The following is a 21,582-nucleotide window of genomic DNA, read 5'->3' on the forward strand; positions in this document are numbered from 1 at the left end:
GCCTAGTGGTTGAGGATCTGGCATTATCACTGCTGTGGCTCTCAGGCTGCTACTGTGACAATGAGTTCGATCTCTGACCCAGGAACTTTTGCATGCCATGAGTGTGGCCAAAAAAAAAAAAAAAAAAAAGTCTACAAATAATAGATGCTGGAGTAAGTGTAGAGAAAAGGGAACCCTCCTACACTGTTGCTGAGAATGTACACTGATGCAGCCACTATGGAAAACAATTTGAAGGTTCCTTAAAAAAAAACTAAAAATAGAGTTACCATATTATTCAGCAGTCCCACTCCTGGGAATATATCCTGTCAAAATGATAATTTGAAAAGATGCATACCCCCTAGTGTTCATAGCAGCACTATTTACAATAGCCAAGACACAGAAGCAACCTAAATGTCAATCAACAAATGAATGGATAAAGATGTGCTACATACACACAGTGGAATGCTACTCACTCATAAAAAATAATGAAATAATGCCATTTGTAGCAACATGAATGGACCTAGAGATTATCTTACTAAGTGAAGTAAGTCAGAGACAAATAGCTTACAATATCACTTACAAATGGAATCTAAAATATGACACAAATGAACTGATTTACAAAAAGAGACAGACTTACAGACATAGAAAACAAACTTAGGGTTACCAAAAGGGAAAGGGGGGGGATTAAATTAGGAGTTTGGCATTAGCAGATATAAACTACTATATATAAAATAAATAAACAGTAAGATCCTACTATATAGCATGGGGGACCATATTCAATATTTTGTAAAGACCTAAATGGAAAGAATATGAAAAAGTACATATTCCATTATATACATATAAATATAAATATATACATAATGAGAACTTGTATTAAGTCACTAATTCTGTAAGGGGCAAATACTTGGTTAATGATTTACTCCAGAATCTTGCTAGGACTAGGATGAAGTGTTTCAGTCTGTGGTTTCTAGAATGTATCCTTTTCTGATTTTTTAAAAACTAGGACATTTTTCCTCTGCCTCTCATTGGATGGAACCCACTCTGCTTTCTAGAAATTGTGAAAGGGGCTCTGGAAAGGACATCTCTAGGTTTGTTCAGCAACCTAGATTCAAATGTGTATGTTTTCTAAGGCCAGTTTTTTTTGTTTTTTTTTGTCTTTTTAGGGCTGCACCTACAGCATATGGAGGGTCCCAGGGTAGGGGTCTAATAGGAGCTGCAGCTGCCAGCCTACACCAGAGCCACAGCAACACCAGATCCCAGCTGTGTCTGCAACCTACACCATGGCTCACGGCAACGCCAGATCCTTAGCTAACTGAGCAAGGCCAGGGATTGAACCTGCAACCTCACGGTTCCTAGTCAGATTTATTTCTGCTGCGCCAGGATGGGAATTCCTTCAGTTAGTTCTCTAGTGATCAACCTTGGGGTCTGATACTCACCTTTATCATCTGTTCTTCCATTTTTTGTTAAGGCTACTCTCTCTCGAGAAAAGATAAAAACTCTTTCAGAGTGACAAAGTCCTAACGAGCTCTGCTCTCTATGTTCATTTTTGCTTCAAACATTGTCTAACATTCTGCTTGGCCTTCAGCTGGCCCAAAGCCAGGCTCATGGATTCTGAGTTGCTTTTGAGCATTCACACCAGGTTGCATGCTCACACCCTGTCTGTGAGTATAATCCTCCAAAAGCATGGGCTCAACCCTGAGCTCCTTGTTGCTGTCATGGTGACTCTTTTTTTTTTTTTTTTTTTTTTTTTTAAGCTCTTTTCTGTTTTCTTCTTGCTAGAATTAATGAACCTTTAGAAATTTATTTTGGAATGCCTCCCATCCTTTTGTCCTTTATACATATATTCTTGTTTAGGGATTTAGGCTAGAATCCCACTAGGTCAGACTTTTCTCCAAAATCTCTGAAATTAGCTTCGCTCCAACCTGTGGCCAGCACTGAATTCTTGGGCCTTTATCACCTCGTAGATAACACAGTCGCTTTCCCTCTTGATTGTAGTTACTTCTGCATGACCTCAATTTATTCATTGTTGGCCAAAGCGCCCCCTCCTTTTAGAGGTAATGATGATAATATTAGCAGCTACTTGATGAGAGCTGCTGTGTGCATTGTGCTGGTCCTTCCCCGACATTTTTTCTTGGGACGCTACCCCCAAGTGACAGGGTCTCACAGCAGTTACGTGCTGGCTCAAGGCCAGTTTCCACTTTACAAGATGTCAGAGCTAGGTTGCAAACCCAGGCAGGCAGTCAGATGCCAGATTCTACTCCAGAGACGAGTCAGTGCGGCAAATTGGGACTTTTGCTGATGCTAGACTTACTGCAAAATTCAACTTCCAGCTGTTGTTTGAATAATTGAAATCTCTCACCACTACTCTGTCTTGTAGACAGAGAGCAGTGCCTGGCAAGTCAATGTTGGTATCAGTATTATATCTTGCCTCTTTGCTACCTTTGTTTTGAAAGAGAAAAGGAAGAAAGAAAGAAAGAAAGAAAGGAAACCACTAGCACAGCACAGTTCTTGGCACATGGTATTCTACAAAGTCACCTTTCTTCCCTACTGTCCTTGTAAGTGTACCCTGTCCCCTCCATCTCCAGTCATAACAAGCTAGGAGTATTAAGCTATTAACTTGGTAAGCTGTTAACCTCTCTGGAAGAGCAAGCAGTCCTTACTCTGCTTTAAGACAGAATGTCTCCTTCCTCCACTATCTCTTTGAGTCATAGGTGGCCTGGGGCAAGTGGGGGGGGGGGAAGCCTGAGAACTGCAGGATGCAGATGCCCCCACCTTTGGAATGCACCTATTTGAAAACAGAGAGGCAATGCCCTGCTTTGGAAGGAGCATGCCTGGGCTTGGAGACAAAGAGATATGCCTTTAAATCTTGGCTCTGTCACTTGCCAGTTGTGTGATCCTGTGTTGGTTCCTTAACCTCTTTGAGCTTTAATTTGTCATCTGTAAAATGGGGGAAATAACATCTGCTTCAAGGGCTTGAATGGTGTCTGGAAGGCAATAGCATTCCAAAACTGTCTGCATTGTTATCACAGTTAATAACAATGTTACCTGTGCCATGAGGGATATTTCACTCTGGAATCCTTCTCCCACCACCCAGGGACCTTGCTGGAGGCATGTTAATGGCCTCTTGGTCCAACTCATGCTAGTGAGAGCCTTGCCAGACCATACCTGCATGCCTACTCTCCCTGATTCTTGGCCTAGACACCACTCACAGATTTTTTTTTTTTTTTTTCCAGAACCCCAGAGCTGCTTGGGGCTTGGGAAAAGTATAAAACTGCCCTGCTGGATTTGGGAAAGTGGAGCCGAGAGAAGTACACTGTTGGTTTAAATGGAACACCGGCCCCAGGATCGCTCCCAGCGGGTTCCTGAGCTAAATTCTCCAACAGTTCCATGACGTCATGGGACCCCCTCCCCTGCTCCAACCCGGGGGGCTCTTGGGGAGAGCACAGGAGGGCATCGGTCCCTGGGAGCACCATTAGCCACCCTTAGCCTTAGACGGGGCTGGCAACCTCACCTCCGAGCCCAGGCTGGGCTGCAGAGGAACCCAGGTATTTATGGATCGAAACAGAGAGCTCTTGTCCCCAGCTCCCCGCTGCAAGCGCGCACATGCCCGAAGTCGTGCTCGCAGTGGGTGCCAGCGGCGAGGTGCCGGACGCGGACTGCCCGGGTCCGAGGCACCGGTGCTGCTGTCGCGGGGTAGGGGTAGGGTGGGGTGTATCCATCCAGGGCAGCCCTGCGCCTGCCCGCTTGGAAGTGGTTCAGGAATCTGCTGGAGCCCAGGCCGAAAGCCGCCCGCGCCCGCCAGCTCCCAGGCCCCGCCGCTCCGGCCCGCAGCTGTCAGCAACGTTCAACCTCGGTCCCCCTTTATGAAGACAATATTCATAGTTCTAGTTTGTTTGTTTGGTGGAGGGCCGGGTGCGTAGGTAACCAGACACTAGGTTAGGACAGCAAAGCGCATCAGTGTGCAAATGAAACGCACTGAGAATTCTATTCACCACCCCCACCCTCAACTGCTCCCCCATCTCTTGGATCCCTAACATCCCCATAATTCTGGGCAGTTCCCCGGGCTCCTAAGAGAGGGACTGAGAGCCCAGGATATGAGAGAGGGCACTGGTGCTTCCCTGCTCGACCGGGGCTTCGGGCTTTTCAACTCCACCGCCCCCGCCCGCTTTCCTCCCCCCCCCCCCCCGCCCCGCCCGTGCCTGCTGGCCTCAGTGACCTGAAAAAGGCGGCGGAGCTGAGTGAGGCCGCCTCTATTTCAGCCCTGTTGATCCTATTTCTGAAGGTCCTCAGAGAAGGAGATCCCATAATTTATTTGATGACCTGTTTCAGTTTTTAGCAACTAGGAAATTCTCCCGTCTTCTAACCTCGATTCACGGTGCCACGGATTACGTTGATTTTCTCCAGTTTGGAACGCAGATGGTTTTGTTTCCATACTCTCTCCACCGGGCTGTGTCTGCTCTCTGGCAAGACCTCTTCCAGGCCAGATTATACAGGGTAACCCAGGCTGCAGCGGCTCTGGGGGCATTTTGTTCCCTTTCAGCTTAAAATTTTCTTGGGTTCCCTGCATGATCTTGATGGTCTTCTGCATCTTTGACGCCGCCTTCTTGGACTTTCTTTTAAAAAACCTTTTTATTATGGGTATTTTCAAATATATGGGGAAATAGAATAAATTCCATGTCATCCAAACCTCAGCGACAGCAGTTAGCCAACTCACAGCTAATCTTGTTTGAATTCAAACTCAGTTCATTTCACCACCACCATACTGAACTATTATATAGCAAATCTTTGATATTCTATCATGTCATCTATAAATACTTCTGTATGTATTTTTAAATAATAGGACTTAAAAAAAATTTACCCTAGGATTCTCTGGTGGCTTAGTGGGTTAAGGATTTGATGTGTCACTGCTGTGGCTTGGTGGGTTGCTGCTGTGGTGTGGGGTTTGATCCCTGGTCCAGGAAATTCTAAAAGATGTGGGTGTGGCCAAAACAAAAAAAGAATTACACCAATTCTCTTATCACTCTTAGAAAGTAACTAATTCTTTAATATCAATAAACATCTAGTAATTATTCACATTTCCATGACAGTCTCATTTTAAAAAATATTGGTTTGTCTGAAAGATCTGCAGATTGAAATTGGTTTATATGTCTTTTAGGTTTCTTCTGATCTATAAATTCCCTGTTTTGTTCTTTCCTTGTCTTTTAATATTTATTGACAGAAATGGGTCATTTCCTGTAGAGCAGAGCTTCTCAAACTTTAACATGCATGCAAATCACTTCGGGATGATTAAAATGCAGATTTTGATTCAGGAGGGCAGAGATGGCCTGAGACTCTGCATTTCTACATGCTCTGTGATGATACTGATGCTGTGTGTGTGATGGACCACACTTTGAGAAGTAAGGCTGTGTAGCATCTTCCAAATTCTGGATTTTGCTGATTGTATTTCTGAGCTGTCTTTTAAACATATTCCCAACCTCTCTCCTGTATTTTCTCTGAATTGGTACTTTTAGATCTGGAGCCTTTATCAGATTGACTTTTTTTTGGCAAGAATACTTTATCAGTGTGTCTCCTATTGCATCTCATCAGGAAGCACAGTTTGCTTGTCTCTTTTGTTGGTGATGTTCAGGTTGGTTAGTAGGTTCTGGTATAGCCAGCCTGAATTTTTTATTATAGAGTTCTCCATCAGTGGATGATGATCCTCGTCTGGACCCACTATTACAGTCCCTTAGCATAGGATACACTTGAGGACACCCTAGCGCCCTTACTGTGCTTTTCTTCCAAATCTCTACCAATGCCATTTTTTCCATGAATCCTTCCTTTCCTTCTCCAAAGTCTCTATCTCTTGTCTCTGCATCTGTGTTCTCATGGAATCAAGGAACTGAAGCGTCTTCAAAAGATCATTCAGTCCAATTACCTCATTTATAGGTGAGAAAAATGGAAGTTATAGAGGTGAAAGGAATGGTCCACCGTCACATAGCTAATCAGAGTCTGCAGATTGGGAAATTAGACCTTTGGTCATTTAGACTGGCAACCCAGAGGTCATGAGTGATCTTGTAAAGAGGAATTTTGGCAGCTGAATAAGGGCCAAAGCACACACTCTTAGAATGGTGAAAGCCAGATGGAACATTAGATTTGGTACTCTCCTAGAGTTGGTAAGTGACCTTCCTAGATGACACACCTGCCTCTTGTAAAAGCTAGGGCTTAACTAGGGTGAGCAGGGGTGGTAGTGAAGGAATAGAGTTAGCATAGGCAGAGGTTTGGTGGCAAATGGGACTGGAGAGAGAAAATGGGATCTAAAAGAAGAATATGATTGAGGAAGTTTTTTTTTTTATGGATGTTTGAAGCCGAGAAGATACTCACTGAATACCTGTGGGAAGAACACAAGGGAAGAGGAAGTTGGGAATGCCCGGGATGGGATACAGATGGAATGGAAGGGAAGGAGCCCAAGACAGTAGTGGGCATTGGTTTGGGGAAGATATTGGAGTCCTTTCCTTCCTTATTAAGTGAGAAATGGTATGTGTGTGGGCTGGTGTCTTCTGAAGAGGGAAGTAAGGAAATGCTGGGCAATGCTTAGGGGAAATCATATTTGGAGAGGAAGAGGGAGGGCTGATGACATCAGTGGGAGATCTGATGGCTGAGAGTGGGGTAGAGGAGGAGAAAGTGGCCTCCCCTGAAGCTTGGGCTCCATATCAGAGTCTCAGATAGATACTTAAGGGCAGAAGGGTAGCTGGCATAAAGACCTGACCAAGGTTCCCCTTGCCCCCACCCACCCTTTTTTTTTTTTTTTTTTTTTTTTTGAGGGAATAGGATACTGATAGGTATTCGGAGAAGCCAAAGCCCCAGGACATCAACAGCCCCAGGACCTGTAGAGCCCAAGTAAGGATGGGATGGTGGTGCCCATTTACAGTGGGAGCTCTTCTGCTTTGGTAGGTGGGGAGGGTATTCTCCCTATGAGTTGGCTTGGCAGGCTGGAAGTTAGACTATGGGGAAGCCTGGGCACTGGTCCAAGGTCCTCTTTGGTTTAGAAAGAGAAGCTGAGAAAGAGCGTTAGCTGAGCCCTGGCAAAGGCTACTCATGGTAGCCGAATTGGTGTCTATACTGGCCATGGAGCTGGATCTACTTGCTTCTGTTTCTGCTGTTCACAGCCCAGAGTCAGTCAGCTCGTTTATGCCTAAAAAAATTTTTCCCTTCCAATCAAAAGCTAACTCCTCTATGAGGCTTTTCCCAGTGTTCTAGCTAGAAATTGTCCCCTTCTCTGAATATTCATTGCTTTGTTTATCTGTCGTACATGGAATGTATATTCTGCCATGCGTCATGCACATTTGCCTGTCCCCAGGAGGTTTTAAGCTCCCAGAGGGGAGGGCCCATGTATTACATGGCTCTGTGTTCTCCATAGTTTGACATGTCTGACCTATTTCAGAAGCTCACTAGAACTATAGTGGACTATAATTGAAGGAATGTGTGGAGGGATCCCCGAATGAAAATCAAGGTGTTCTTTAAAGAAACCAGATGAGGTTTCTTTCCTTCCAGCTGAGTTCCCACAACCTCCTAGGATGAATATATTGACTGAATAAAGTGGACTGAATGTCTAGATTAGGGAGAAACTGTGGAAGGTTAATCCAAGTCTGTAAGAAGTGGTCCTCTGATCACAGCTAAAGAAATCTATATCTGAACCGCTGGCAACAAGAATAGGGCATGTGGGGCATGATGTGTATGAGAGAGACATTAAGAGACAGGAGACAAAAGCTTTTACTCATCCATCAGGAATGATGGGAACCTACTTACTCTGTGCTAGACCCTAGGGATGGAGTGGAAATGGGACACAGTCCCTGTCCTCAAGAGACCTCTTGCAGGTCAATGCTAGAGGCAGTTTGGTAAATGCCAAACAGCAGGATCTCCAGGAAAAAAAAAAAAAAAAAAAAAAAAAAAGCAGCCCTGGTTGTGGTGTTCCATGGTGTAAATACTCCCACCATGGCCAGTTTCAAGCTAGCAGTGTGACATCACCAAAAGCAGAGATGGGAGGAGATGTGCCAGCAAGCAAGCTGGCTCTAGCACACCATGGAGAAGGCAGCAGAAATCTGCATATCTGCAGGGCCTGTGGCCAGAACAGAGAAATTTACTGGGAGTGAAAGAAAAGCAGTCAGGGCAAACAATGCTGTCTATTTTCCCTAGAGAAGAACTAGAGAGAATGTTTTTAGTGTCAATAATCAGATGTGTATCCTGAGGAAAGAAAAGGGAAGAAATTGAGTGATGTTGATAAGTGGTGATAGCTTTAGAAAGACAGCTCAGTATTATCTGTATTTAAAAAGAAAACTGGCCTGGCATGTAGCTAAATCCTATAGAACCGTGGTTTCTCCTGCATTGAGAGAGGCTGTTTTATATCATTTGGGGATAAAGGTCTATTGTAGGCAGGTAGCTACTAATACACACATGTTATGTGATAATATTAATATATATCACTTATTGAGCAGCTATTATTAACCAGGCACTTCATATACTTTCTTGTCTAATCCTTCCAACTCTGCCAGGTTGGTATTTATATCCTCTTTTTTTTTTTTTTTTTTTTGCAGATGAGGAGACAGTGACACAGTGAAACCAAGAAAGGCCCTTCTTTTCCAAATTTATCCAGATTGTGGTGGGCTTCATAAACTTAGAGGTTTCCTGCATAAGATGCAAATGATGAGATCAAGAAGGCAGTCCAGCTTATAGAGGCTGTTGCTGAGGCCTGCGAATTTTGTCCTCTTCTACCTAAGAGACTACTTTTGGAGTATTCCAGATACAAGGAATTTGATTCTTCACTTTAAGGAGGAATTGGAAAAAATGGAGTCCATCAAGAGAAGAGTGGCCAGGATGGTCACAGGTCTGTATATCAGGTCATATATGGAACTAGGGATGTTCAGCTCAGTGAAGACCAATAGGAGATGACATGGAAGATAGATCTTCGGCCCTATGAAGGGCAGTCACGTGGAGGAGCAGGAAGGCATGTTCTGTGTGCCCCCCAGCAAGGAGAATAGGCCCAAAGGATTTGAATTCAGTCATGCATCCCACAGACACTTATTGTGCATCTATTTTGTTCTAAGTATTGCACTAAGGGCTGATAAGCAAAGGATATGGCGATGAATGGGACATATATCCTTGTCCAACATCGTAAAGAACTGTCTTTTTTTTTTTTGCCTTTTCTAGGGCTGCTCTCGCAGCATATGGAGGTTCCCAGGCTAGGGGCCTAATCGGAGCTATATCCACTGGCCTACACCAGAGCCATAGCAACGCCAGATCCGAGCGGCGTCTGTGACCTACACCACAGCTCAGCTCACAGCAATGCCAGATCCTTAACCCTCTGAGCGAGGCCAGGGATTGAACCTGCAACCTCATGGTTCCTAGTCGGATTCGTTAACCACTGAGCCACGATGGGAACACTGGGAAGAACTTTCTGAAAGTCAGAGCTGTCCAGCAAAGGAACAGGCTTCTGGAAAAGTAGTGAGCTTCCTATCCTTGGAGTATTCAGGAAAAGACTGGATGTACACTTATCAGAATGTGCCAGAATGAATCATTTTCGTTAGGACTAAATCCCCTTCCAGTTTGGAGATTCCGAGTCTCAGTTCAGCCTTGCTGGGGCAGCTGAAGTGCTGTCCTGAGGAGGTGTCACTGTGGACCCCCTGCCCCAGCCTTGTCCATCTAGCTGCCTGCTCCGTATTCTCCGACAGTGAGCGGTAGTGGGCCAGTCAGACTGGAAAGTGACTGCCATCTGTGACAGGGATGATGGAGTCTTGGTAGGTTTGTGTGGGCTCCAGGAATGTAGCACTGAAGCCATGTACGCACAACCTGCTTAAGAACACCCCATGGGCAGAAAATGTTTTCTTCCTCTTCAGCCCTCCTCTGTTGCTGTGCCAGGCGGGCACAATGGTGCCTTTGAGAGGGGCAGCTGGAAGGGGGTGTTGGCAGGGCGGCTGGAAGTAGAACATTGCAGCTGAGGGGGAACCAAATTCATTTCCAGGAGCAAGCCTGCCCTGGGTGCCAGTTTCCAAAACAAAACCGCTGTTTCTCAGAGCTCAGGGTGGTGGGTTGCCTCAGAGTTGGACAGAGGGCAAAGCCATTTCCTATCCGCCGCTCCACCCGCCCCAAGTTAAAACAAACCTGGTGTGTTGAGGCATTCTTGCTCTGGATGTAGATTAAGGGGTTTTGCTGTCTATCTGGGGGCGCTCAGGCCAACCTGGGGGTGGATGGGCCTTTCTGAAGGGTCAAACCTGCCTGTGACAGAGTGGGGCTGATGGCCACAGGGACCCGCGGGGCTCAGGGACAGGTAGGTTTCAGAGGGCTCAGGATGGATACCCCTTCTTCTGCCTTTCAGAATCACTTCCTCTGACCCCACTGCAGCCCTGCACCCCTGCTGCCATATGAGCTCTGCCCACTCACTGTCTTCACTCTCCTTGGTGGGAAAGAGGTGGGAGAACTCTGGCATTTCCTGTCCTGGGTTCACAGTTGTCCCAGACCCTTAGCTACTTTCAAAGGTCCCGGCAACAGCTCAGAGATGGGCGTGGGAGGTCTTCCCGCTGCCCGCACAGTTAGGAGAAGCCCTGAGTGCCAGGCTGCAAGCTCAGCTATCTCCCGCTTTGTGTTCCAGATGGAGCAAGGTGGGTCCCTTTTTCTTTGGTGGCTTCTAACAAAAAGGTATCACTTGAGAGTGGCCAAGTAGTGATGTCTGTTGGTGTTCACACTAAATCGTAGGATTTGTCACCCTTTAGTTCATATTGTACAATCAATAACTATAGAGCAATTGCTTCATTTCAGGTCCTGTGCTAGGCCTGGGGATACAGGATGAATAAGATAGAGCCCTTGCTTCAGAGAGCTGACTGCCTAATAGATATATGCTTAGTCCGGAGTGGGAGCCCTACCACCAACTCAGGTGACACATGCATTAGGGGGAAAGCAGAAGTGTCGGGCTGAGGCCAGATCCTACAGGGAGGGCTGTGGCATGGTGGGGGCACATGGGCTTGGAACTCATCTGATTTGGGGGGTGCTTATCTTTAGGAGGCCCAGTTTCCTTGTGTAAATAATACACACCATGCAGAGTTGTTATGAGGATTATGAGAATTAAGCAAGAGAGTGTAGGGGGTGTAGGTGTTGCATGGTGAGTGCTAAGTGGCTGCTGGTGTTGGTGTTATTAATCTGTGGATCCAAAAGGACTTGAGATATAAGGTGCATGTGTACACAGTATTTACCCCGTCCTTTGTTAGAGTATATGCTCTTCCTGAAAGAGTCAATTCTTCTACATTCTCAATTCCTTCTCGATAGAAGACTAGGATCAGCATGTTTGTGACCTCACTCACATAAGCAAAGATGTATCCACTGTAGCCCATGAAACATATTTGTGTGTAATATTCTCTGTGTGTTTTATACCCCAGGTGTTGAAGCAGAAAGGGACTAGAATGGTTCTCTTCCCAAAGGTCCCTGAATCTCCTAAGTGTGGAGATGAAGATCATCGATTCTCTTCAATATTCTAAAAAGTCTAAGAGAAATAATATATTTCCCTCTGACAGGGCCTCACAGGTCATTATTATTAAAATATGCACTTTTTTTGCTAAACAGAGCTTGGGGAAAGTTATTCTTTCGCTAAGGGACCTTGAGGGTAGAAGAGTGAAGTTAACTGGGGCAGCGGTTAGCCTAGAGATCTCCCAGGAGCCTGTTGTGGAGGTGCCTTCCAGTTCAACATGCTGAGTCATGTGACCCCAGCCTAGGTCTTCTGAGACCTCCCTGGCCGAGGTGCTGTATTCACACCACGCCCTGCCCCCCGCATTGTGAAAATGCAGGCCTGAGGATTCATCCCTAAAAGTTATGCCAAAGTCCTTGGGAGACACAAAGTATATGTAGCCAGGAGTCTGAAGACAAAGAAAATCAAAGCAATTCACAAAGAACAAAGGAAACTGAAAAGAACAAGAAAATAAAAGCATTGGATGAATGGAGGCTTGAAGTGAAATACAGGGTGTGCATTTGTAGGAAGTAAAAAAGAGGGTCATTTAAGAGAGATAAAAAGTTATGTGTCAGAAACTATAAGCACATAATGGGACTTTTTAAAGAGAAAATTGACAGAAACAATTTCTTCTTAGGAGGCTGAAAGATTTGAAGAATCAGGGAAAGAAACTTGTAGTCAGTGCATGGCTGAAAGAGCGAGAGGGATAGACAGGATGGAGCTGTATTTCAAAATGGGTAAAGATTTCGTAAATCAAAAATCACAGAGGTCCTCCAGAGGACTGCTTGCAAAGATACAAGGGCTGATATCATTACAGGATTGAAACAAGGCCAACATTATAAAAGTACCAACCCCTGACTACTGAGATTGTGGGTTACCTTTCCTTTTTGCCTCTATGGTTTAAAATGTTCTACCACTTGTGTACTTGGAGGGTGGGAACATGAGCGGTAAACCACCTCGCAGGGCAGTATGGCGGTTAACACTAAACTGAAAATGCACTTGCAGGCCGAATGACCCAACAGGTTCTTCACGTCCTAGATCTAGAGAATTTCCTGCATGGGTCTGAGCACTCCCATTTCAACTCCTCCTCTCATTGTGGTGGGGCAGGGGCAGTACGCATGGAGCCCCTGCAGGACAGAGCAGATAAAAGTAATGAACTCGCTCCAGCAACATCACCATGGAGAGAGCTCAAGAACTAAAGGTGAGGAGTTCCCGTCGTGGCGCAGAGGTTAACGAATCCGACTAGGAACCATGAGGTTGCGGGTTCGGTCCCTGCCCTTGCTCAGTGGGTTAACGATCCGGCGTTGCCGTGAGCTGTGGTGTAGGTCGCAGACGCGGCTCGGATCCCGCGTTGCTGTGGCTCTGGCGTAGGCCGGTGGCTACAGCTTTGATTCAACCCCTAGCCTGGGAACCTCCATATGCCGCGGGAGCGGCCCAAGAAATAGCAACAATAACAACAACAACAAAGACAAAAGACAAAAAAAAAAAAAAAAAAAAAAAAAAAAGAACTAAAGGTGAGCGCAAAGGGCCAGCTGCAGAGCTCAAAAGGGTTGTGGGGAACAACTCAGTTCCTCCTGCAATATTTTATTTCTTTGGTTAAAAAGATACCTGAAGGGAATGAAACAAAATATCGACAAACACCAATTCTAAGGGAGGGGGATCTGGGAATATTTGACAGACTGTTCTCAAAGCTTTGTTGTATTAAAAAAAAAATACTCAAAAGGGGGAAAATGATGTGTAGAGATTCCCAAAATACACTGGATGATAGATTTTTGGGGAGCAGGTTGCACATTTGGACTCACTTTTCCCCATGCAGAGGCTCATATTAGTGGAACGGGCTAGCCTGCCCTTGTGAACATTGTTTTAAAGTAAATATAACATTAAAGAATTTGGGAAGTTCTTATTTTTAACCAGTAAAATGAAAAATCTCCACAGCATGTAAAAGAAGTGCTCCAGTCGAAGCGTGCCTGGTTTGCTCCGCCTAACCATTAACCGTAACTATAGCTCAAAACCTATTCTTGGCCTGAAGTGGGGGAGGTGACTCACGGTGTCCCTCCCTTTCCCTTCCCCCTCCATTTATTCAGGTAAAATCAGAATAAACATCAAGGATGGCTTTGGAAGGGAAGGGAGGTCAGAGACATTTTTTCGACCAGGACTGGTGACAGCCACATGGGTGACACCGAAGTTGGTGAGCCATTTCCCAGGAAGGGCATGTGTGCTCTCATGTAGCTTCCTTTGTGTGCCAGTGGAGGAAGCATGTAGAGCATGCATTTGCAATTTTTTTTTTCTTTTTAGGGCTGCACCTGCGGCATATGGAGGTTCCCAGGCTAGGGGTTGAGTTGGAGTTGGAGCTGCAGCTGCCGGCCTATGCCATAGCCACAGAAACTCGAATTCCAAGCCTTGTCTGTGACCTACACCACAGGTCATGGCAACGCTGGATCCTTAACCCACTGAGTGAGGCCAGGGATCAAACCCGCATCCTCATGGATAATAGTTGAGTTTGTTGCCTCTGAGCCACAATGGGAATTCCTGCAATATTTTTTATGCTCTCTCCCTCTTTTTTTTTTTTTTTTTTTTTTATAAATGTAAAAGTCTCATGCCAACTTTTAATGTTATCTGAAATGTTAAAATAAATAAAAGTATGAGACTAAGAGCAGATCAGATATACCTCATACCTGAGAGAACCGCTGCTCTGGGATGAAGTGCCAGTACTGCCCTGAAACTCCCGGGTTTAGGGCAAATCTGGATGTGAAGCCTGACCTGACCACTCAGAGGCTGTGGCCCTAGGTGAGCTTCTTGTGGTCTCTCAGCTTCTATCCCCTTCTCTGGAAAGGTGATCTGACACCAGCCAGTTGGGGCTGGTTTGTATATTCTGTGAGGCACTTAGCATCATTGTCAGTTATTTTTAAAAAGAAAAAAAAAACCTGAAAATTTTTATCAGAATAATAGTCTTAAGAAGTAGGCTAACCCCCGTCTTCCCATTAAATTGATGAGAATACTGAGGCCCAGACAACATAGTTCAGCTGATGAAGGCTAACACCTGTCCAGACCAAGCCCCTTCTACTGAACCAGCCCTGGCTAAGTGCCTGCAGGTGAGCAATAGATCTGGCGTCACCTTCTCCCCTGCCTTAGTCTCTGACCCCCCAGCACAGAGTCCAGAGTGATTGCTCAGCTGGCTCCTCAGGGTCCTGGGATCTAGCTTCCTTAGCACTAGTTAAATATTATTTCAACCAGCTCCTGTGTGTTCTGTCAGTTGGGCTGTAAGCTCAGTTTCAGAGAAGAGACCAAGTCTCCTTGTCCTCAATGAGCCACAAGCCTCTGAGAAACAGGCTCTATTCCTTGTGAGAGGCTTTCAGTGGAGATCTTTCCTGCAGAATCTCATTTTAGCTTTAGGTTTCGCCATCTAAGTTTTTACCAAGGATACACACACACACACACACACACACACACACAGAGGAAGAAATGAAATCCATTTCCCTGAACCCCTTCCCTTTGTGCTCTTTCTCAACTTGCTGAGCCTCTCAGCCTCGGTGTCCTCACCCATAAGGTGAGGACATTCATATTTGCCCTGCATGTTCTGTGGATCAAAATAAAATGACATGCTGCCTGGGAAAACTTTTGGTAAACTCTAAGGCAGTTTTCTTCCTCTGCCTCTCCTACTGTCCAGCCTGAACCCCTTCCTTCTTTAGATGAGCAGTAGGACTATGCCTTCTGTTCTTTTAAAGCATTTCTCAGCAGGCCTGCCTAAAGGCCTCAGCTGAGAGGGGAACCAAATGGTCCCATGTTCAGTAAAAGAGGAAGAAACAGTACCTCCGTGCTGAAGAATTCACTCAGTTTCAAGCACTTGTCAGGTAAATTGCTATTTATTCTAAGCTAAACTCTTGCCAGGAGACCTAGAATCTCTTCTCTTTGTTAAAAGTTTCCAGCAATAGAATTTTGGTCACATTACTTAATGTATCAGTTCAAAGGTGATAATACCTGCCTCCCTGGGTTACTGCAGCAAATGAGGACTCATGACAGTTGGCAGTCAGAGCCTGTGACTTTTTCCTCTCGCCTTGTTACTTTTCTCTCCCTTCTGTTTATCTTTCTAAACCTCTGTGCCTCTGCTTGCTTTCCCTGATGCGGGGATAAGAATACCTGGCCTACTTAGCCCACTGGTTGTTGTGTGACTCTGGAATAAAGGCTGTGGTAGGGCTTTGAAAACAGTGACATGTAGTATATATACCTGTGGGGGGTTATCCTCGGGATCGCTGACCTTGAACTGATGAGTGTGCTGGTGTTGGATGCAGCAGCCACATGTCAAAGGTCACTTAACCCAGCTGCTCTTCCTGAGCCCCTGATGCTCTCACATCTCTCACATCAGGCTGGGGTGCCTGTAGCCTCCTTACCCCTGTCACTCACCTGCCTCCCCCTTCTGTCTCTCTGGCTTCCTCTGGATCACAAGACCCAGGACCATCCACTCACTGCTTTCTGGATGGAAAAATGATGCCTGCCCTAATCCTGCATGCTGCCTGGAGCTGGCCGTCATAGGAGTCCTCCCATCCTTAGCTTCATGAATAAATCCTAAAAAGACCGCTTTACAGGGAGAAATGAGAAACAAGAAGTGCTCTCTAAAGCCCCCAATGACCCAGAGTGTGAACACCCCCACTCCTCCAGAGGCCACCAGCCCCGCTGGGGTGGAGGAAGAGCGGCTGTGTACTGGACTCAGAAGGGAGCATGGCACCGCCGGCTGGGAGCGGGGAGGGCGGGCCCGCGGAGGCAGGGGAGCTGAGCTGCTCTATTCTGGGCACAGTTTCAAGGCCAGCTGCAGGGAGAACAAGCAGTCGCTGTGTGCCTGCAGCTGGCAGTGGTTAGGGCAGGGCTGTCCCTCACTTGGGGTGTATTTAAAGACACCCCACCAGATGATCATGCCAACAGGAAAAATGCACACATAGCTCCAGCCACGCTCAGTCCCCAGCCCAGCCCTCCTCTTTGCTACAGCTCCAGGTGGTGGGGTTTACACATCCACAGAGGCCTGCAGCTCCTCAGCCTTTCCCAGGTGCAGGTGGTACCACTGGGGACATGTACCCCAGCTCCGGGGCCTCTGCCCACTGCCTGAGCTGGCTAAAAGTTCAGGGGATAAGCTGGGTCGGCTCCTCCCACCCTGGGGTTGGTAACCCAGCAACCGCTGGGGAGAGGCAGGCAGATGAGTCAAAGAGAAGCACAGAATCTCTGGCTTTGTGTTTTGTTTGTGAAAACTCCCTGTGAGCGCAGGCTCCCTTTGCAGGGAGTGGCGGGGCTTTCCCACACTGCTTCAGGCCAAAAGCTCCTCCTCCAAGGGGTGCCTGGGCCCCCCTTGACCGCTGCTGCAGGCTGAGGGACAAAGCCGGAGGGCCAGGAGGAGCCCACCCTGGCCAAAGTTTCTGATTGCCTTTCAGTTGTTTTTCTCAAGTGGAAACAAGACTAAGGCTTGAATCCCACGGGAGGGGGTGGTGGTTGGTAGATGAGAGCTCTGGGCAAGGAAACCAATGTGCCTGAGGTCCTGCAGAGCAGAGACGGAGCAAGTGTGCAAAGAAGTTTGGCCAGGCGGCCAGAGACCAAAGAGACCTTCTTGTAGTAGCGAGAGGATCTCACAAGAGCCACCCAGTAGAAGCAGGGTGAGGGGTGGGAAGTGGGCAGCTTATTAACTTGGGAAGGGAGCCGGCAGGCAGGCTGACTGAGGCAGGCTGCTACCCGTGCTGGGAGAGTTAGTAAAACATGAGGCCACTAAAAGGATCAGCCACATAATTTGAGGGGCCTGGTTGCAAATGCAGATGCAGGGCCCTTTGCTAAGAAAATCATCAAGAATCAAGCTGGTGACAGAGGAACATTAAACCGAGGGCTCTTCCAAGTGGCTGTGCAGGCTGCACACCCAGGAAACCAACCCTAGGGGCCTATCTGTCCGCTCCTTGAAAGCTGAGGTCAGGGGAGCTGGGGGATGTCTCTGGCCTCACCCCAGACCCCTCACCCCTGTAGCCCTGTGGCCATCAGCTCCCAGACTTTTACTAGGTTTGGGACATTGCCTCTGCCCCCAGGCAGCTCCTGACTCTGCATGGGCAGCAACTAAGCCTTCACTTCTTTGCCAAGGGGAAATTGCAAGGCTGAGGTAGGGAGAGGTCTGAGGGCAGGGAGACCCTGAGGCTGCTGGGCCTCTGGGCCTCAGAGCCCCAAGGACTCCCTGGACAGGCCGAGAAAGGCAGGCCTGGTGATTGGAGCCTCCTGGGAGTGATGAAGGTTCAATGGACTACACTGGGGATCACCTCTTAAGGAGCCTAAGGGACATGTCTCAAGGGCATGTGACAGTCCAGGAGCCGAACCAAAGTCCAGCAAGCTTTGGAAACTCACCTCCAACTCTATGTGGTCATGGAGTTTCTTGCAGGTGGCTGCAAAGGTCTCCGAGGTGCCAAATTCAAAGTACCACAGCTTGTTCTTCATCCTGGACCATGAAGCAGAAAAATGGCTCAGTGTTCTGTGTTTGAAAGGGTTGTGAAAAACAACTATGCTATTGGGGCTGGGATGCCCCAGCCCGCGGCAGTCAGCAGTCTTACGTTTTCAGCACTTGTTAATCGGATGATCAGGGATGGAATTTTTTTTTGACCAACTGTCCTTGCTATGAACTAAGAGAAAAACCCTTCCATTTCTTAGGCATTGTGGCTACTCTGGGTGAACTGGCAGCTCGTCTCTGAGCTTCCCAGTTAGAGCAGAAGGAAAGCCTGCTTGCTTCTGGATCGGCATTAACACAAGAGTGTCATGAAAGTCAACCAGAGGTGGCAAGTGGCTGCATGCTCTGGTCACTGTCCTTTCTACCACTAATGCAGAGGGGTTTCAATAGTTGGGGTACAAAGGGAAGGTGAGACAGCCCTTTGAGACTGGAAAAGAGGTATCGTCTCAGGACAGAGGACCCACAGCCTCACATTAAACCAGCTAAAGTGTGTGCCACTTTGTGCTCTAATTGGAAGAAACAGAGTGGAGAGAATTAGACACAGATCTGCAGGCAAAGTGGATGGAAGAAAAAAAGTGAGTTGTTTGGTAGCAGTGGTTCTTCCCCACCCACACCTTTTGCTCAACTGTTTGCTTAGGCTATGACAATCCTTCATTTAGGGGTAGGCTTTGTCCTATTTGCTTCACAGTAAGAGCTCACCATTTTGAGCTTTAAAAATTTTCAGCATTTTCCTTATCAGGAGGGAAAAAAAACCTATTGGGGTCCCCATGCAGCTGGGAGCTCTGCAAAGTCAGATGGTGTGTCCTGACACTTGGTCATTTTGATCAGATGGTCTCCCCAGGAAGTGTTTCTGAAGGTATTCCATTCCTTCCATCCCAACTGTCATCCCGTGATCAGGGTCTGGCTAAGAGAAGGGACACCTGTCCAGTTTATAAGCTGGCAGATTTTGCTGAGGGAGGATTAAACACAATCGCATTCTTCTTGGCACATTCTTCAGGAGAGGGGATGCCTCCTGTGTGTCGCTCATCCTCCATCCTCAGATTTACAGACTAAGAGGAAAGGAACATTCTTCAAAGGGAAGAAGGCTCTTATTTCTTCCTAATATTCCTTAGGCCACAGCAGATGACTCTTCAGAATAACAGACACAACTTTTCTCTCTCCACATCTCAAAGAGTCCACCTGGAACTTGAAGATGAGACTGTGCTCTTCCATTGCATGCAGATCTCTGTCTGAGATCTAGTGGGGAAGTAGCCTTTCTGACTCTTGCTATGTAGGAAAAGAGATGGGACATGATGAAGGAAATGCAAATAAATAAGATTTATGGAGTTTTGCTCATGAAGAAAGCTAGCAGGACTGGGTGTGCTTTAAGTAGACCAGTGCTTCTCAGCCAGTGTGCTGAGCACAGTCATGCCTGAGATACCAATCTCCTTGGCCTTCAGGGTGGCCAAGCTGGGGTCTGGGGCAGGCAGAGCCCCGATGCCACAGCAGGTGTTCTCATCTGTATGCCGAACAAATGATTCTGTTTTCTATGTTTGTGCCATGATGTGCACAGGAAACACTGCTCTAGACTGCTAGTTCTCTGCATGCACAGTAATGCGACTACACATCCCCTGGGGATTTCATTAAAATGCAAATTCAGTAGTTCAGGATTGGGGCGTAAGAGTCCGATATTTTCTAACAAGCTGCTAATGCTGGTCCAGTGATCACACTAGGAGTTGTAGGGATCTGGAGGCTACATTTGTCGTTCTGAAACATTAGTATTTATAAGAAATTCTTGGGGACATGTGATCAAAATGCTGGTTCCTGAGCTCCCATCTGTAGAGACGGTAGTGACAGCTATGGGACGGGGCCCAGGAATATGCATTTTTATGAGTGCCCAGGTGATCATTATGCAGGTGGGGAGCCATCAAGACTTTGAGAAGCATTACTCTAGATCCTGGTGAAACAACCAAGGAAGAAGACAGACCGATTAGCCCTGAAAGAGAGGATTCCTCAAGGAAGGTAGTATGAGGGTCAATGCCTTTCAATAGATTATGATGGCAAAAGACCTAGTAACAGGAAAAACACAGATGGCCATAAATATCAAGGCTGAGCGTTCCTCTCCAGCTGCGGGAGCATCTCTATAGCCAGGAGACCCACATTAGGATTCCATTTTCAAATATCACTGCTGGTCTGAATCATGACTTTTGAAAGTTATTGCCAGGAGATTTAGAGTTTTAATAAAAATTTCCGGAAGCCACAAGCTATTTTTTGCCCAGAAGTGGTTCTTCTGATGATCTAATAAGGTTAAGAGGTCATGGTTAGTCAATATCGTAGGATGACTGAAAGGATCAAACAGATTGGTCTTCCATTCCTGGTTAGATGTCCATGGCTGGCTGTGTGACCTCAGGCAAGTTTTTAGGCCTCAGTTTTCTCATCTATAAAATGGAGATAATAAAAAGATCTGCTGCAAAGGGTGGTTGAGAAGATTAAATGAAACGACTGCAAAGCACTTCACATAATGCTTGCTGCCTAATAAGCTTACCAAGAATGTTAGCTACCTCCTTAGCTACTATTTCAGTGTCTTAAGTTGGCATATTTGGATAACAGAGGAAGGCAAAAATGACAGATCAGGTTGGGTAGCCACCAATATTATATACTCAAATCTTTCTGGGACAGAAAAATATGTGACCACATTTGTCAGATCGTCTTGACTTTTGGTTAAAAATATAGGTTCCTGACATGTCTAATCTAGTAGATTTTTCCAGCGTCATAGACTACACCCTAATCCTCAGTTAATTATTCTGACTGGTCACACGATTGTCCAAAGATGTGATATTGACTGCAAATATGCTTCTGAGAAAGTGCACATTTGGTGTGAGGCAAAGTATTTATTGATTCAAGAACTAGTCACTGTGCCAGGACTAGATGGTGGTATACAAAGTAAAAGGAAGCACAGGACTTCATGAGCCAGGCCCCAGGAAGGCAGCCAAAGAAGCAGACCATGGTGTTGTGAGCTAAGCACTGGGAGTCCCTAGGAGGAGGGACATCCAGTTCTTAGCGGGTCTTAGGGACAATTAGAGAAAACATCCTGGGGGGCAATGTTGGGGTTGAGTTCAGAAGGATGTGGAAGGGGAGAGGGAGGCGGAGGCAGAACATTCTGAGCAGAGGAAGAAGCCCAAGCAATGGCACAGGGCAAGAGAGAGCACAGGCCTGCTGAAGGGGGCCTGGAACTTAGGGGGGCGGCGGTGGTAGACTGGCCAGGTAAGGCTGGAAAGGCGGACAAGAGCAGGATTTAAAGGCCGGGGTGTCTGAGCTTTATCTCAAAGTCTATAGGGTGTCATGGACCATCCTTAGTAGTATGGGGTGATAGTAGTGACCCCAACAGATTTGTGCTTTCTATTTTATTTTACTTATGTATTTTTAGAGCTGCACTAGCTGCATATGGCATTTCCCAGGCTAGGGGGCTGAATCAGAGCTACAGCTGCTGGCCTACACCACAGCCACAGCAATGTGGGATCTGAGCCGTATCTGTGACCTACACCTTCTGTCCTTTTTTTTTTTTTTTTTCCTTGTTTTTTTTTTTTTTTTTTTTTGTCTTTTTAGGGCTGGACCTGCAGCACATGGAGGTTCCCAGAGCTAAAGCTGCTGGCCTATGCCAGAGCCACAGCAAGGCCACATCTGAGCTGCGTCTTCG

At 46.6% G+C, this 21,582-nt stretch overlaps 1 protein-coding gene across 14 annotated transcripts in view; it reads right to left on the reverse strand.

The window, feature by feature from the left end:
- The window catches only part of DGKG (diacylglycerol kinase gamma), a 226,673-nt gene that overhangs the window by 41,736 nt on the left and 163,355 nt on the right, over positions 1 to 21,582 (reverse strand). For all 14 annotated transcript variants that reach the window (XR_002337783.1, XM_021070008.1, XM_021070016.1 and 11 more), the window contains one exon: positions 17,810 to 17,900. Coding sequence is in view for 13 of the 14 variants with exons in the window: in XM_021070008.1 (XP_020925667.1) it covers positions 17,810 to 17,900 (91 nt within the window). In the remaining variant the exon portion in view is untranslated. The remainder of the gene's footprint in view (positions 1 to 17,809; positions 17,901 to 21,582) is intronic.

This window comes from Sus scrofa, chromosome 13, assembly GCF_000003025.6.
Source record: "Sus scrofa isolate TJ Tabasco breed Duroc chromosome 13, Sscrofa11.1, whole genome shotgun sequence".
In the NCBI taxonomy this organism is placed as follows: Eukaryota; Metazoa; Chordata; class Mammalia; order Artiodactyla; family Suidae; genus Sus; species Sus scrofa.